Raw genomic sequence first — 16116 nt, forward strand, 5'->3', positions numbered from 1 at the left:
GCTCCCAGCCGCTGCAGGCGGTGGGGGGATGCCGCAGCTCCCAGCCACTGTGGGCTGAAGTCACACAGGTCTCTGCAAGTCATGGATTCCAGGACTTCTGCAACCTCCGTGACAAAATCACAGCCTTATTTAACAGCAATTTTTCTCCTTTCTAACTTCTATAAAATCGTCATTGTAATTTAGAAGATTCAAATCATTTATTTCATGTCCTATACGTGTATCTATGATGTTTAATATATGAAAAACTGCTGTGCTTTGAATACCAAGTCAAGTGGAAATAAGCCTTTTGAAATACATTAAGTTTTCTCACAAGTAAGTGTGAAGACAATACTCAACTTTTTTAAGCTGTTTACCACCAGCATTATATTTCTGCAATGTCGGATGTTGTTACACTAGCAATAATTGCTAATTAGTAGGTACTATTAATTGTAATGCAGTAGTACTCAGAGGCACCAATTGAGATCAGAGCCCTGTTGTGATAGGTGCTATATTAACACCTAGTAAAAGATAGTCCCATTGTATTAATTTGGATAGAACATGTGGTCTAAAAGTATTACACATGTCCCAGTTACCGTCCAACATTAAACAGTATTAAACAAGGGTTGGCATTTGGGATACAGAGACCTCAGCCTGCTTAGTACCATGGCAATCACAGCATTAATATCCTTGTAGCATTTTAAAATTAAGGAAAAACAGTTCAAGTGTTTGAGATGAAAGTATTAAATAAGGTTTTCATTTTAACAACATTCCCTTTCCCTTTAGTGGAAGATAATTTTTAGAAAAAACTTCCCCTTGTTTGACAGTCTTTTAGATGGTATCAAAGACGGTAATAATGATTCTTTTGAGGAAAAGAGAAGAAGTTAGTTGAGCAGGGATAGTGCTGCTGTTGACATTGTTTTTAAAGTCCAATTGCATTGTCTAAGATGACAAGACAAACAGTGAGAAAAAAGAATAGCAAAGATAGAAAATTCAGCTTCTGTCTCTGATGCTGACTCGCACTTGCAATCTCACTTCTGGAAAAACACAGGCACAACAGATGGTCTTGTCAGCTACTCTGAGACCTGCCAAACTTGTACAAGCATCGGACTGCTTAGGGCATTGCTTTTAGCTGATTCTCTAGTCACAAGCTTAGAGCAGTGTTGCAAAATATGTATTCTTGGCCGGCTAAGCTAGACTCTCATTAGACAGAAGGAAACAAGAGAGAGAGATGTTTCAGAATGGTAGCTGTATTAGTCTGTATCAGCAAAAACAACGAGTAGTCCTCGTGGCACCTTAGAGACTAACACATTTATTTGGGCATAAGCTTTTGTGGGCTAGAACCCACTTCATCAGATGCATGAAGTGAAAAATACAGGAGCAGGTATAAATACATGAAAGGATGGAGGTTGCTTTACCAAGTATGAGGTCAGTCTAACGAGATAAATCAATTAACAGCAGGATACCAAGGGAGGAAAAATAATTTTTGAAGTGGTAAGAGAGTTTACAGACAGTTGAGAAGAAGGTGAGAGTAACAGTAGGGAGAAATTCGTATTGGGAAAATTAAGTTTAAAGAGGCAAAATAAAGTAGGAAAGGAAAAGGACACATGGAGCAGGAGAGGAAACAACAAAGTTTCATATCCCAGGTGGTGATGGGGATTTAGCGGAAGCTGGTGGAAATGGCAATTTCATCTGGGTCCCTCTCTCTGGCCTGGCTTGGTCAGGACATTTCTCAGGATTAGGAAGGTGATCTGGGGCCATCAGAGAAGTTGGGGAGATGGTGAGGCTCACTTCAGTAGCCATTTCTCTCCTACTTTCTTTAAGAACCCCAAAAGGGAATGCTGGGTGGAATAGACCATCCCCACATTATTTTGTCCCCCAATTAGGCCTCGTTTTCAACACAAACTCTGGTTCACTGATTTCTGGTTCCACAATTCTCTTGTCTACCAAGCATGCTTTTAATACAATCCTTAAATGATAGCAGCAGCATCTTTGTTTGGACTAGCTGAGCCTCTGTCTTGCTTTTTTGCACCTTCTCCCACCAACATTTGCTGTTACAGGTTACTGTGACAATAGTCACGTTTCAAAGAAGCAGCCGTGTTAGTCTGTATCCACAAAAAGAACAGGAGTACTTGTGGCACCTTAGAGACTAATAAATAAATAAATTTATATTTATAAATATATACATATATATTAATAAATGTGTTAGTCTCTAAGGTGCCACAAGTACTCCTGTTCTTTTTGTGACATTATTATGAACTTACATTCACTTCTCATAGTTCAGCTCAATTATCACAACAGTCCCTGCTGCATATAGTTTACATTACAGTCTGAACAGATAAGACAGACAGGATGGGAAGGGAAAAGGGGGCACAGAGAGGTGAAGTAACTTGCCCAAGGTCACAGACCAAATGAGTGCAGGGAACACAGCCCATGCCTTGACTCTCGGTCCACACCTCTATCCACTAGACAATGCTGCCTCCCCAAATTGCACTGGGGTTTTGAATATCTTCGCACGAGTGACAGCCGCTCTTACATGTGGCTTTAGGTTCCTGCTGATATAATCTAGATGTCACTGTTGAGAACTATCAACAATGGCAGTAGTGGCGATTTTGTGATTTAGTCTGTCTACCACTGATGAATACAACAGTATATGATTTTGGCATTTACATATTATCGTACTCTAACACATGGCCTTAAAAGAGCTCCAGCCAACCAGACCAGTCCAAGAGGATGGAGGAAGAGACTGGACATTGGTAGGTATGCCTAGCGTCATGCAAAAACATACAGTTAGTTTGATATGCTGTGTTTACCTGCAAGAATGCACCACCACAATAAGTTTGTTTCTTTGTGAGCTCTGACGAATTGTCAACTGAATTTGGCCTAATGGAGACTGTCCCAGAGTTGTTCCACTGTGAAAAGAAATACATTACATGATATATAAATGGCATATAAAAGAACAGATCAGTTGAATTATATGCGGAGTAGAATGGCTGCTGTGGTCCTCTACACTATCTTTAATGAGAAGCATGAAGGTCCTTTGAGAGCTCCAAATACAGCAGAAGAAGAATAAAAGGAAATGTAAACAGCACTGAGGACTATCTGCAGCAATCCTTATTAATCTAATAGAAACAGAGTGGTTATTAAACCTCCTAGATTTCACATTAAGTCCTTTAGCAGTCAACCCTGCCTTTCACCTACTCAAAGACCAGACTCAACATAACTAACTGACTTTGTTACATTAATATTAGTAGGATCCTATGGAAAAGTGGGCTGCAATTCACTAGTCCATAATGATCCAATATTATATGTGCATTTCTTTAAAGTGTGGTTATGGTTTGAAAGCTAAATGTAAAAATGGTACCTTCTTATTTCCTTACTGTGGGTCTGCTCATTTGCATACTTGCTTACTTTATTGATAAAAATAACGATTTCATTCCTCTTTGCACAGCCAATATTGCTACAGAGCATAAGCTGGAATTTATTCTACCCTGTGCATTAACAAATTTGACAACAAAATTCTGATTGCGGAATCTTTCTTTCTGAGGCATTAAGCAGAAAGCTCAGAGACTGATTTTCAAACACCAAGCTGACTGCAGTCCTGCCAATTAGAAAAATCCAAATGAGTAGGCTCTTCCCTTTTGATAGTGGTACTGACAGTGCTTTACTAGAGCAACTTAAGTGTATTGCAACGAACAAGTATTTAACACTCTACTTTTCAAGTTGTCGCAGTCTCTGACGTAGCTCCTGTGTGGCAATGGGCAGCGATATGTCTGAGGCGATACTTGGAGTTGGTTCTTTGACTGAGAGGTGGCTGGGAGAATAGGTGACGTTGGAGGCAAGGAGACTGGAGGAGCTTCGGCTAAGATCTGCTGGCCACTGGGGACTGGCATTAGGAGGATGATTTTTTTCCGCTATATCAGTCTTTTTATCACTGTCGATCACTGGGGAAGCTGGGACAGGTTTATGTGAATCAGCTGGTGGTGAAACAGGGACCTGAGGCTTAAAAGAACCTTTTCTTGAGTCTTTGGAAACAGAGGGCCTCTTTACTTGGGCTGAGTGTTGATGATCTGGAGACCTCTCTGGCTTTTCAAGAGACAGTACCTACAGGCAGTAAAAACATTAGTGGTCTACATGATAATACAGAAAACAAAAATACATATCTATTTCTACCAGCTTTTTGGTACGATAACATTTTTGGCATATTTTTGTGCCTTCATTTAGCATTATCCTAACTTTTATTCATACTTGCTGTAAAGTAAATACTTCCACACTGCAAAGCACAACACCTGGTTCTCTGTATGGAAATTGCATATTAAAATTAGTGAACTATTAAAACTACTCAACATCACTATTTTCCCTACTCATCTGGCATTTTCATCCTCATTATTCCTTCCCACAATATGGCCATTATTAGTGAAAGAATTGTCTACTCTGCAGCTCTTGCCATCTGGAAAGCCTTCAAGTAGGTTTCTGCCTCATCTCTTTTGAAATCTCATCTTACATCAGATTTTTTTCCTTCTTCTTGTCCATATCCCTTAATTTCACTCTCTTTAGACAGAATTTCATTTATTCATCGATGTACAGTATATTTGCATCAGAATAGTCTAGTTTATCCCCAATTTTTTTATATTTAACTCTGCAAAGTATTTGGGGGATACAAGCTGTATAAATTAAAATACACCCAAATTAAAAGCCCAAAACAAAGATGGATTTGAATGTATTGCAGTCTACTGTTACTTATGCAGTAACAGTAGGCCTCAAAACAGGGAGATCACCAATATCCAGCACAAAGTGCATCTATCCAGCTGTTTGCAGCTTTATTTTGAAGTCATTTTTCTATGCTATTGACAAGCTGAGGACAATTTAGCACTGGACTAATGTTACAGAATACACTTTTTGTAATTCTCAGTCTACTTCATCAACAATGTTAATCTCTACCCTTCCACAACTGAAATCAGCACACAGTACAATATGTTGTCCTTCCTTTAAAGCCAGAAAATACAGGCTACAAGAAGTCTGAAACATGCTACCTCAACTCAAACATATACTAGGTAAAAACTAGTGCTGCCATACATAAAATGTAAAAAGCTGAAAATGGCTGAGAACTTTAAAAATTGGGCTATTATAGACTGCAAATCCCAGTGATGATTCAATCCCATGATATGTGAAACAAAAGCAGCTCTTGACCATGCTTGTAGTTGTTTCCATCACTTCACACTGACTCAGACATTCTAGGTTTCAGACAGACTCACAGAAAGTCCTGCAATCTTATTATATAGATGAATTAAAAAAGACCCTTATAATACCCTGAGTGCCATCTTCATATTTATGGTGCTGTTTGGACCAGAATTGCTAAGCTGGAACCGCTGATGCATAGTTAGATCTTCACGTGCCAGCAGTTGGCTCAGAGGAAGCTTGAAATTTCCCAGAGAACACTGATGTTGTTCATCCTTGACCTAGAGTAATACAGAAGACAACATGCTCAGCTTTATGAAAACATCCAGAAAAAGAAAAGAAAGTTATAATTTTAATGACAAGTTTTCATCATGTTCAGATATAGTTTGCCCTTAACACAGATTTGGTTGGTCTTATATTTATAGGTGCATGACTAGGGCAGGAAATATCAAAGAACCTTGTGTGTTCAATATCCATTCACTCTCATCTTTACCTTCATTAGAAAGAAAACAGTCTAGCCTGAGCACTGATGCAAATAAGAAAGAAGACCAGTGATAATAGTTGTGTCCAGTTGGGTTAAAGACTAAATCTATAAACTAGAGTTTGCTGACAGTCAACTATATCAGACAAAAGTGAACTCAATAGTTAAGGAACAGCATTAACTCAACATTACCCAACTTCTCTATATCCCTTCAACTGTCCATATGAGGCCTCAAAAGCGTGAAGGGGCGTAATAGTTGGACAAAGTAGGGAAGATCTCAGGGAGAGAGCAACATGAAGGAACTGGGCATGATAAACAGAATAATGTTGCTTCTGTAAATTAGTGGGTTATTGAAAGAGCTGTTTGTTATGACTCAAGCAACCATCACAGGATGATTAATTTAGTACATTTAAAATGTGAGACGACATATTTGGTATATAGTTAGGGTGGGGAGTTTAGTTATAATTATTTTTTCTCCCTTTAACAAGCAAGCTCTCACAAAAGGTCATCTTCATGATTCTTAAAGATTGTTAAATATAAATTGTAGTGCTTGTTACAATATCTCCATGATGTCTGGCTCATTACGAGCTTGTGAACTATGGCTGCTAATCTGCAATGCTCCAGCAAAAAAGAATACATGAGGACAAAGAGATACCACACCTCAACTTCAAGTTCCTGCCGTTTGGGATTATGAATGAAGAAAGTGAAGTGTTCCTCCCATACAGGTTCATTGGTCTTGTATCGAATCTGAAGGAGGAAAAAAAAACAAAACGCGTTACATGTATAGCATTTCTCTCAAACAAAGCTGGTATTGAAGATGTCCTCTGTTTATACAACAATCATGTTCCAAACTTGATCTACCTATAAAGGTGGCAAATGGGGTTAGCTCAAAGCACATATAGTTCAGTATATGTGCATATAGTCTATTTAATAAAAAACTTATTCTTAGGGCTTCTGTTTTTTGGGGTTTACTAAATTTTTTTAAATTATTTTTTGTTTTAGGTAGGTATCCAAAAATCAGGGTGGAGGATGTTGAGGCCTCTATATACTTTGTATATGCTGTATTGAGTTATGTAAAAACTTATGTATAATTATGTAAATTATGTATAAATATTACTCATTAGAATAGTACATACTGTAATGACTAATCTCTTTATAATGTTCCTAGTGCACTTTAACGTAGTTCTGTTTCAAACAACATTAAAGTGCACTAGGGAAAAGACAGTTAATTACCTTTGTAACTATCGTTCTTCGAGATGTGTTGCTCATATCCATTCCAATTAGGTGTGCGTGTGCCACGTGCACGATCGTCAGAAGATTTTTACCCTGGCAACACTTGTTGGGTCGACTGAGGCACCCCCTAGAGTGGCGCACTTATGGTGCCCAATAATGCCCCTGCTGACCCAGTGCCCCCTCAGTTCCTTCTTGCCGGCTACTCCGACAGAGGGGAAGGAGGGCGGGTTTGGAATGGATATGAGCAACACATTTCGAAGAACACTAGTTACAAAGGTAAGTAACCATCTTTTCTTCTTCAAGTGCTTGCTCATATCGATTCCAATTAGGTGACTCCCAAGCCTTACCTAGGCGGAGGGGTCGGAGTGAGATGTTGCTAAGTGGAGAACCGCTGAACCAAATGCTGCATTATCTCTGGACTGCTGCACTAATGCATAGTGGGAAGTGAAGGTGTGCATGGATGACCAAGTTGCTGCCCTACATATCTCCTGTATGGGCACATGAGCCAGAAAGATGTAGGACGAACCTTAAGCCCGAGTGGAGTGGGTGGTCAGGTGTGTAGCTGGCACACCAGTAAGTCACAGCATGCATGGATACATGATGTAATCCAGGATGAGATGCGCTGGGTGGAGACCGGGAGGCCTTGCATCCGGTCTGCCACAGCTACGAACAGCTGAGTCGTCTTTCTAAAGGGCTTCGTAAGCTTGATGTAAAAGGCGAGGGCCCTGCGAACATCTAGGGAGTGCAGCTATTGCTCTTGTCGAGAAGCGTGTGGCTTTGGCTAAAAGACTGAAAGGACGATGTCTTGGATGACATAGAAGGCAGACACCACCTTAGGAAGGAAGGTGGGCTGTGGTCGCAGCTGTACCTTGTCCTTATGAAACACCATATATGGTGGTTCCGAAGTGAGAGCTCTAAGCTCCGATACAGGTCTCGCCGAGGTTATAGCTACGAGGAAGGCCGTCTTCCAGGAAAGGTACAGGAGTGAGCAGGTTGGCATTGGCTCAAAGGGAGCACCCATGAGCCTGGAGAGGATCAGGTTAAGGAGCTGGCTGTCTAATTTGTGGGAACAGGTGCTCCAATCCCCTGAGAAATCTAGTGACCATAGGATTGGAGAAGATAGAACGTCCATCCTCACCCGGGCGGAACGCTGAAATAGTTGCCAGGTGCACTCTAACGGATGATATGGCCAAGCCCTGCTGTTTTAAGGACAAGAGGTAGTCCAAATTGAGAGGAACTGCAGCCCGTGGGGGAGTCTTATGATTCCAGGCGCACCAGTAAGAAAAACATTTCCACTTGGCTAAGTATGTGGATCTGGTAGAGGGCTTTCTGCTACCCAAAAGTACCTGCTGAACCAAGTGAGAGAAGCACAGCTCAGATTGGTTTAGCCATGCAGCATCCATGCTATGAGGTGGAGAGATTGCAGGTCAGGATGACGGAGGTGTCTGTGATCTTGAGTGATGAGGTCTGGCCACAGTGGGTGTGGAATCGGAGTGTCCACTGACAGCTCACGGAGAGTGGTATACCAGTGCTGCCTGGGCCACGCCGGGGCAATCAAAATCAGCCAGGCTCTGTCACTGAGGATTTTGAGCAGGACCCTGTGGACTAGCGGGAATGGAGGAAAGGCATAGCACAGGTGAGGATTCTACAACAGCCATGCACTTTGTAAACACTGTAGGGGCCGTGGAGAGGCCAAAAGGAAGGACGGTGAATTGGAAGTGCTGTTGGTTGACCACATGCGGAGGAAATGCCTGTAGGGTGGGTAAATCGCTATGTGGAAGTATGTGTCCTTCATGTATTTGTTGAGTCCGCGCAGGTCCAGAATGGGCCTTAGCCCCACTTTTGCTTTGGGGATTAGGAAGTAATGGGTATAAAACCCTTTGCCCCACAGTTCTCTTGGAACCTTTTCTATCACCCCAATAGCCAGGAGCGACTGCACTTCCTGTAGAAGGAGTTGCTCATGAGAGGGGTCCCTGAAGATGGACGGAGAGAGAGGGTGGGAAGGGCGGGGGCAAAACAAATTGGAATCGGTATCCGCTTTCCACCATGCATAGGACCCAGTGGTCTGATGTTATGTGGGACGACGCAGGGAGGAAATAGGAAAGCCAGTTGGAGAAGGGCGGGAAGGGATTCTGAAGGGAGACCGGTGCTCTGTCCTCAGGCGCACCTTCAAAAGTTTTGCTTGGGCCCTGCCGGTGGTTTGGGGGGGCCCTGATTCTGACCCATCTAATGAAAACGGATTCTGATCGGTGCCGTGGTGGCAGAGGCACTGTGGAGGTATGGTGCATGTCTTTCGACAAGTCCGAATGTGGTGCTGGACCAGTCGGTGCTGCAGGGGCACTCTGCACCAGCGATGACGGTGCTGGGTCCCGCGAAGTGGAAGGGACCGAGCTAAATGCCGCATCCATAAGGAGCTGCTTCAATCTAGAGTCCCTCTCCTTTCTGGTCCTGGGCTTGAAGCTTTTGCAAATACGACACTTGTCTGCTTGGTGGGATTCCCCCAGACACCTTAGGCAGGAGTCATGGGGGTCTCCTGTTGGCATCGGCCTCAGGCAAGCCGAGCTGGGTTTGAAACCCGGAGACCCCGGCATGGGCCTGGGCACCAGGCCGGGAAGGTGTGGCGGAACCCGCTTCCTCTCGGCAAGAAACTAATCTAAACTAACTACCACAACTATTAAACAACTATTCACAACTATTAACAACTACTTATTACTAATGAAAACTATTAACAAGTACAAAAAACGAATGCTAGGGAGAATGGAGAAAAGCTAGCTGCACTCCACAGTTCCAACGACCGTCATGGGCAGTAAGAAGGAATTGAGGAGGCACTGGGCCGGCAGGGGCATATATCGGGCACCATAAGCACGCCACTGCAGGCCTCAGCCGATCCACCGAGTGTTGCTAGGGTAAAAATCTTCTGACGATCGTGCACACAACGTGCGCACATCTAATTGGAATCGATATGAGCAAGCACTCAAAGAAGAAGCTTTAGTGCGCATCAGCAGGGTGTACAAAGACCAATTAATGAGCAACACATTAGTGCATTTTAGAAATCTCACCCCTGAAGTTTACATTACTGTTCAGTATAGACAAGCCCTTAGATACAATTAACATTTCTAGTATTTTTTGAATGAACGTTGATTTTTATTTATTTATTTATTTATTTATTTGGATGTTTTATCCATGTATATCAGTTAAAACCTAAAATCAGAAGCTCTACTTCTTTTATAAGTTACATGGATGGACAGTTCAATGCACTATATTGTGCAAAGTGTAATTCCAACTGATGAACCTCCACCCAAGATGGTGTTCGTCTGTGAACAAAGTAACTTTACCATAAGGTTCCAGCTTATCTTCAAACTAGTGATTGTTCTTTCCCAGTCTTCCTCAGTGTCAGTGGGTGCACCAAGACTGGATGACACAACAAAACTGAATCTCACTACTTCCAGTGACTGGTGAAAACTGCCATGTCATTTCCAGAAAGCAGCATTTTGGAAAGGCTGACATTAAAAAGGGCTGTTATGTGGAGTTCAGGTTAACAATTTACCCCAAAATATTTGTTAATATTCTCTTCCAGTTCTCAAATCAATATCTATATGAATGTTGCATGTACAACATGCTGTTGGTCTTCTGATAAAATTTTCAATAAGATATGTGAACACAGATATAAAAAGTCAACCACCACTGGTAATGTGATCTCCAGTTTGGATCACTGCATCTTTTGCTTAAAAATAGTTAGTTCCTTGTATTTATCTCACTGCTGTGTTGCTAATATTTGTCATTAATTTATTTGTTTTCATTTTAAAAATCTGTAGTACTTGATCAATATTTAGACTCATAGAGTCATAGACCAGAAGGGACCAATCTGATCATCTAGTCTGACCTCCTGCACAAGGCAGGCCACAGAACCTCACCCATCCAATTTTATAACAACCCCTATCCCAGGATCGAGTTATTGAAATCTTCAAAATTGGTCTGAAGACCTCAAGCTGCAGAGAAACCACCAGCAAGCGACCCGTGCCCCACGCTGCAGGGGAAGGCGAAAATCCTCCAGGGCCCCTGCCAATCCGCCCTGGAGGAAAATTCCTTCCCGACCCCAAATATGGCGATCAGCTAAACCCTGAGCATGTGGGCAAGAGTCACCAGCCAGCACCCAAGAAGGAATTCTCTGCAGTAACTCAGTTCCCCAGTTCCGGAGATTTAAGTCCTATTTATTTACAGGTCTTTGCAAGCAAGCTTCTGTACTTAGTTCTACCAATGTGATCTAAGCCCAACCTAGAGAGAACACTGTTAGTGAGAAGAGAAGGTTACTCACTCTGTGCAGTAACTGAAGTTCTTTGAGATGTGTGACCCTGTGTGTGCTCCAGTTCAGGTGTTGGTGCGTCCCTGCACCATTGACTGGAGAATTTCAACAGCAGTGCCCTTCTGGGTCGCACATGTGCCGTCCTCTTCTTGCGGCATTTTTGACACCTCATCCGTCATGCACAACCGGACCCCTCACAGTTCATTCTCTACCAGAGAGTCTATAAATTGAACTCCGAAGTAGAGGGGAGGAGGGTGGGTTTTGGAGCACCCACAGGAACACACATCTCCAAGAACCTCAGTTACTGCACAGGGTGAGTAACCTTCTCTTCTTTTCCAAGTGATATCCCTATGGGTGCTCCACTTCAGAGGACTGTAGAGCAGTGCCTCACATTGAATAGAATGGGCTTCAGAGTTGCTGTCTGAATGATTGAAGAGAGCACTGTTAGACCTAGAAGCGTATCTGAGCCCGTGCTCTGGGCGATTGTGTAGTGTTTTATGAACATATGTTCAGAGGCCCAGGTGGCAGATCTACATATGTCTATGAGTGGTACATAGTTCAAAAAGGCTACCGAGGTTGCTATAGATCTGGTAGAATGAGTTCTGATCCTCAACAGGAGTTGTAAGTTGTTTTGCTGGTAACAGAGGTGAATGCACCCAGAGATCCATTTTGATAGCTTTTGTGGCAGATCCTTTAGAACATTCTATGGTGGAAAGGAATAGCGTTGGAGATTTTCTGAAAGGCTTAGTTCTGTCAAGGTAGAACGCTAGTGCGCGTCTGACATCTAGAGTATGTAGTAGAGCATCTTCTGCACTCTCGTGACGTTTGGGAAAGAAAGCAGAGAGATGGATTGGCTGTTTATGTGGAAGGAGGATGATATTTTGGATGTGGTCTCAAGGTGGCCATGTCCTTATTGACTATGGTATATGGCGGACATGCCACGAGAGCCCCTATCTCAGCAATATAACAGGCCGATGTAATGGTGACTAAGAATGCTACGTTCATTAATAGGTGTGTCAGTGAACACGTTGGTAAGGGTTCAAATGGAGACCTGGTGAGGCATCACAATATCAGAGTCAAGTTCCAAGATGGCGTGGGTGCACATACTTCAGGGTAAACATTCTGAATGCCCATAAGGAAGCTTTTGGTGATTGGATGCACAAATAGTGATCTCATGATGCTGCAAGATGTACTTTGATTGAGCTAATAGATAACCCTGAATTTTTTAGCTCCATGATATAATCCAATATCAAGGGGAGAGATGCGGAAATTGCAGTAACATGTTTGCCCTGACACCATATGGAGAATCTCTTCCACTTCTGAAGGTAAGTCTTGCATGTGGTTGTCCTCCTACTGTTTAGTAACATGTGCTTAACCTATTCTGAGCAGGCTAATTCATCATGATCAAACCATGTAGGAGCCTTGCCGTCAGCTGAAGTCTCTCTAGCGTTCTGTGAGAGGAGGTCTGTCTAGAGTGGTAGAGTGCATGATGCACATACCGCCATCTGCAGCAGGTAAGAGTACCAAGTCTGTCTTGGTCACGTTGGGGATATCAGTATGACATTCGCTTTGTTGGTACATATTTTGTGCATCACACTTGATAGAAGTCGTATCAGTGGAAACATGTAAAGAAGTGGTGCTTCCCATTTGAGGAGAAAGACATCCCCTAGTGATCGGGGTCCCAGGCAGGGTCTCGAGCAGAATTGAGGGCATTTGAAATTTTGTAATGTCACAAAGAGGTTGATGGATGGGTGGCCCCAAAGTTGAAATATGTTTTGGAGGACTACTTCGTTCAGTTCCTATTCATGATTGCGCGAGAATTCTCTGCTCAATATGCCCGCTGTAGTGTTCTGACAGCCTGGAAGGTAGGAGGCTGAGATGCTAATATTGTGTTGAATGCACCAATTCCACAGTTTCATGGCCTCAGTTCATAGGTACTGGGAGGGGGAGCCTGCTGCAATGCTTTCTATAGGTGGCCCAGGGGTCCCACGCCACTGCATGGAGAATAGCATAGTTGGGCATCCATGGGTGTATATTGAGGCCTCACTCTTAGAGGTCCATAGGTTGGCATTTGTCAGTTGTGAGGAATGTTGTGAAGAAAAAGAACACCCTCTTCCTCATTGTCTTCCTGTTCACTATAGAATGGAGGTGCTATTGGTGATATAGGCTATTCTGGTATTGTGCGCACCAGAGAGCTGTTGGTGCTAAAAAGTGGTGATGCTGGCATGGATAATACTAATATCTCCTTATGATGGAGAAGGTGATGCAGTACTGGTGGTTTCGGCGCCAAAGTGGTTGATGCTGATGGATTCAGCAGTGCAGTCGATGGTGCTGATGGTTTTGGTGGCAATTGGATTGGTGCTGCTGGCATCACTATTGAAGAGTTGGTTGGTGCCGATGAAGCTCATGGGGCATGTGATGGTGGCATAGCCTGTGTTGGCAGTTTCGTCTCCTTAAGCGGTGTTGCTGGTGCTGCTATGGAGGCTGTAGGCGTACTCCTGCCTCTCATCTCTGTGCCTGGGTGCTGGGGATTGGCAGAGGCCACGGTGCAGGTGGTTCTGGAGGATCCCGTTGCCTCATAGGTATTTAGCTGTGGTGCATTCAGTATCGAGGAGAGCAATCTGGCTGGAGACCGCTTTGTTTTTGATTGGCTCTCTCTGAGAAGTTGCTGCTTCTTTCCTCATTGATTTTTTGGAGGAGTGAGTCTTCCTCTGAGCAGAAAGTGAGGTCTCTAGGGATTTTTGTGCAGAGGGGGTCTCCTGCAAAGGGTCGGAGGCCAGGTGCAAAGATGATGACTCCATAAAGATGATTTTGAGGCACATTTCCCTGTCCCTCCTAGCTTGAGCCTTCAGGTTGCTATAGTGAGAGCATTTCTGAGGAATGTGCGACTCATCCAAGTAGCGGAAGCAGCAGAAGTATCCATCTGACATGAGCATGGCATCCCGGCATGACAGGCAGCGCTAAAATCCTGGTAAACAAGGCATAACTGAAAAAATAATGGTTCATTCCAGGTACAGACACTAAAACAGTTTGTGGAAAATAAAAATATTTTTTTAAACTAAAGCAGAAGATAAGAAAGAAGGCAAGTAACTGACTTAACTATTTTAACACTAAAACAAGCTAATGTTGTGATATGGCTGGGAGCTCCGTCTCTGGCCGACAGCTGAGAAGGAACTGAGGGGCTCAGTTTGTGTGTGCTTGATGAGGTGCCATGAGACAGGAACAGTGAATACTTGACCCAGATGGCACTGCTGCTGAAATTCTCCAATCAACAGCGCAGGGACGCACCAACACCTGAAGTGGAGCACCCACAGGGACATCACTCGAAAAAGAACAGGTAGTTCTGAGGATCATAATTTATTTATATTACCACAGTGCTGAGGAGCCCTAGTCATGGCTGAGGACTCCACTATATTAGGTACTGTACAAACACAGACCAAAAAGGCAATCTCTGCCACAAAGAGTTTATAACCTATGTTCATGCTCATTGAGTCTCTGGCCTCTCTGCTGAGAATGCGAGTCAGAATGCTAATTAGTGCCAATTGTGGGGGTGGTTTTTGGTTAGTCCAATGTCCAGTTATCCAACTGAGTCCACCAGCTCGTTTCAGACAGATAAGACTTAAATTGACTTTTGGTTACAATTTGCACTAGGGGCTAAAGGCTTGGTGGTCCACTGCCAAGCACATATAGTTAAAGACCCAAATGTCTCTGAAAGAGCTAAGCGTTGAGAACAGTAGCTTACCTTACTTTCCTGTGCTTTGTGTCCAACTGACAATAAGACTAGAGGGTTGGGGTTGCTGTTTATCTTCTTTCCTGACTGATAAAGAGGAGAAAGCATAAACTTAATCTTTAGAATATGCTATTACATTTCCCTCTACTTCAATTTCACTCCAGGATTTAATACCCCTAAGCCTCTGAACTCAGTCTGTTTTTTTAAATATCAAAATTGTATTCACTCTGCTACATGCATTTTTACTATCCTCGGTATTTAACAGAAAGCATGATATGCACACATTTACATGGTTAGTGGCTTCTTAGCTGCTTAACATACAGCAATGATACAGACTCACTCATCCATAGTGGACTAGTTTAAGAACAGTGCTACAAACAAGTTGGAGTTTCAGAGTTCCAACTGTTCTCTTGCTACCCTTTGCACGAAACTGTCTGAAAAAGTGCAACCTCCCAACCTTGTAATGAGCATTACAACTGACAGAGCGTCATCAGAACAGCAAAATAAATGTTGCAGTTAGCAAGCCGATGGAAGATATGGAGAAAGTGCCAACTCAGGAAGCTTACTTTATGTACAATGCTATAGTATAATTAAACTGGATTTAATACCAGATCATCAACATTTCTTCTTTTTGGGTGGGAAGAATGAAGATGCACTGTAATGTACCTGATAGGTATTTCTACAGTTTACCAAATACTCTTTATTAGAGAATCAACCAACTCCCATATCGGAGCCTAGCTCATAGCTGCATAGCATTAGATCAAACTGTAAAAATAAACGTTAATTCAGAATCAAACTATATAAAATAGAAATATTTCTAACCATGTATTTCCATAACACATTTTAGATTGCCTTATCAAATAAAAATTTAAGCAAGAGAGAAAAGTTAGACATAAACATTAATCATCTCAAGAAGTTGTTAATGCAATTTAAGAAAACAGTGTACAAGGTTAATTTATTTTAGATTTTACCCAAAAAAGATTAATAAGATTAGACATAAATTAAACAGAAAAGTCAGCTAAGCCCTACTTAAAACTTGTAAGGTCACAAGAATGTACTTTATGATTGAATCACTACTCTTGTTTTGAACTTAAGTATTAAGAATCAGTTCATGTCTCATATTAATCTTCTACAGCTGATATTTCCTATAATATGACCTGATTCTTATCAGATACATTTTGCTTATTGTCAGAATTTCCTTTAAAGCACAATGTT

General features: G+C 42.4%; 1 protein-coding gene across 4 annotated transcripts in view; it reads right to left on the reverse strand.

The window, feature by feature from the left end:
• ESYT2 (extended synaptotagmin 2) overlaps positions 1–16116 on the reverse strand; it is a 148853-nt gene that overhangs the window by 7854 nt on the left and 124883 nt on the right. For all 4 annotated transcript variants that reach the window (XM_030550110.1, XM_030550112.1, XM_030550111.1 and 1 more), the window contains 5 exons: positions 14914–14988; positions 6296–6382; positions 5286–5435; positions 3692–4080; positions 2790–2888 (listed from right to left, as the gene is read on the reverse strand). In XM_030550110.1, coding sequence (XP_030405970.1) covers positions 2790–2888; positions 3692–4080; positions 5286–5435; positions 6296–6382; positions 14914–14988 — 800 coding nt within the window. The remainder of the gene's footprint in view (positions 1–2789; positions 2889–3691; positions 4081–5285; positions 5436–6295; positions 6383–14913; positions 14989–16116) is intronic.

The sequence above is a fragment of the Gopherus evgoodei genome, chromosome 2 (genome assembly GCF_007399415.2).
Source record: "Gopherus evgoodei ecotype Sinaloan lineage chromosome 2, rGopEvg1_v1.p, whole genome shotgun sequence".
Taxonomy (NCBI): Eukaryota; Metazoa; Chordata; order Testudines; family Testudinidae; genus Gopherus; species Gopherus evgoodei.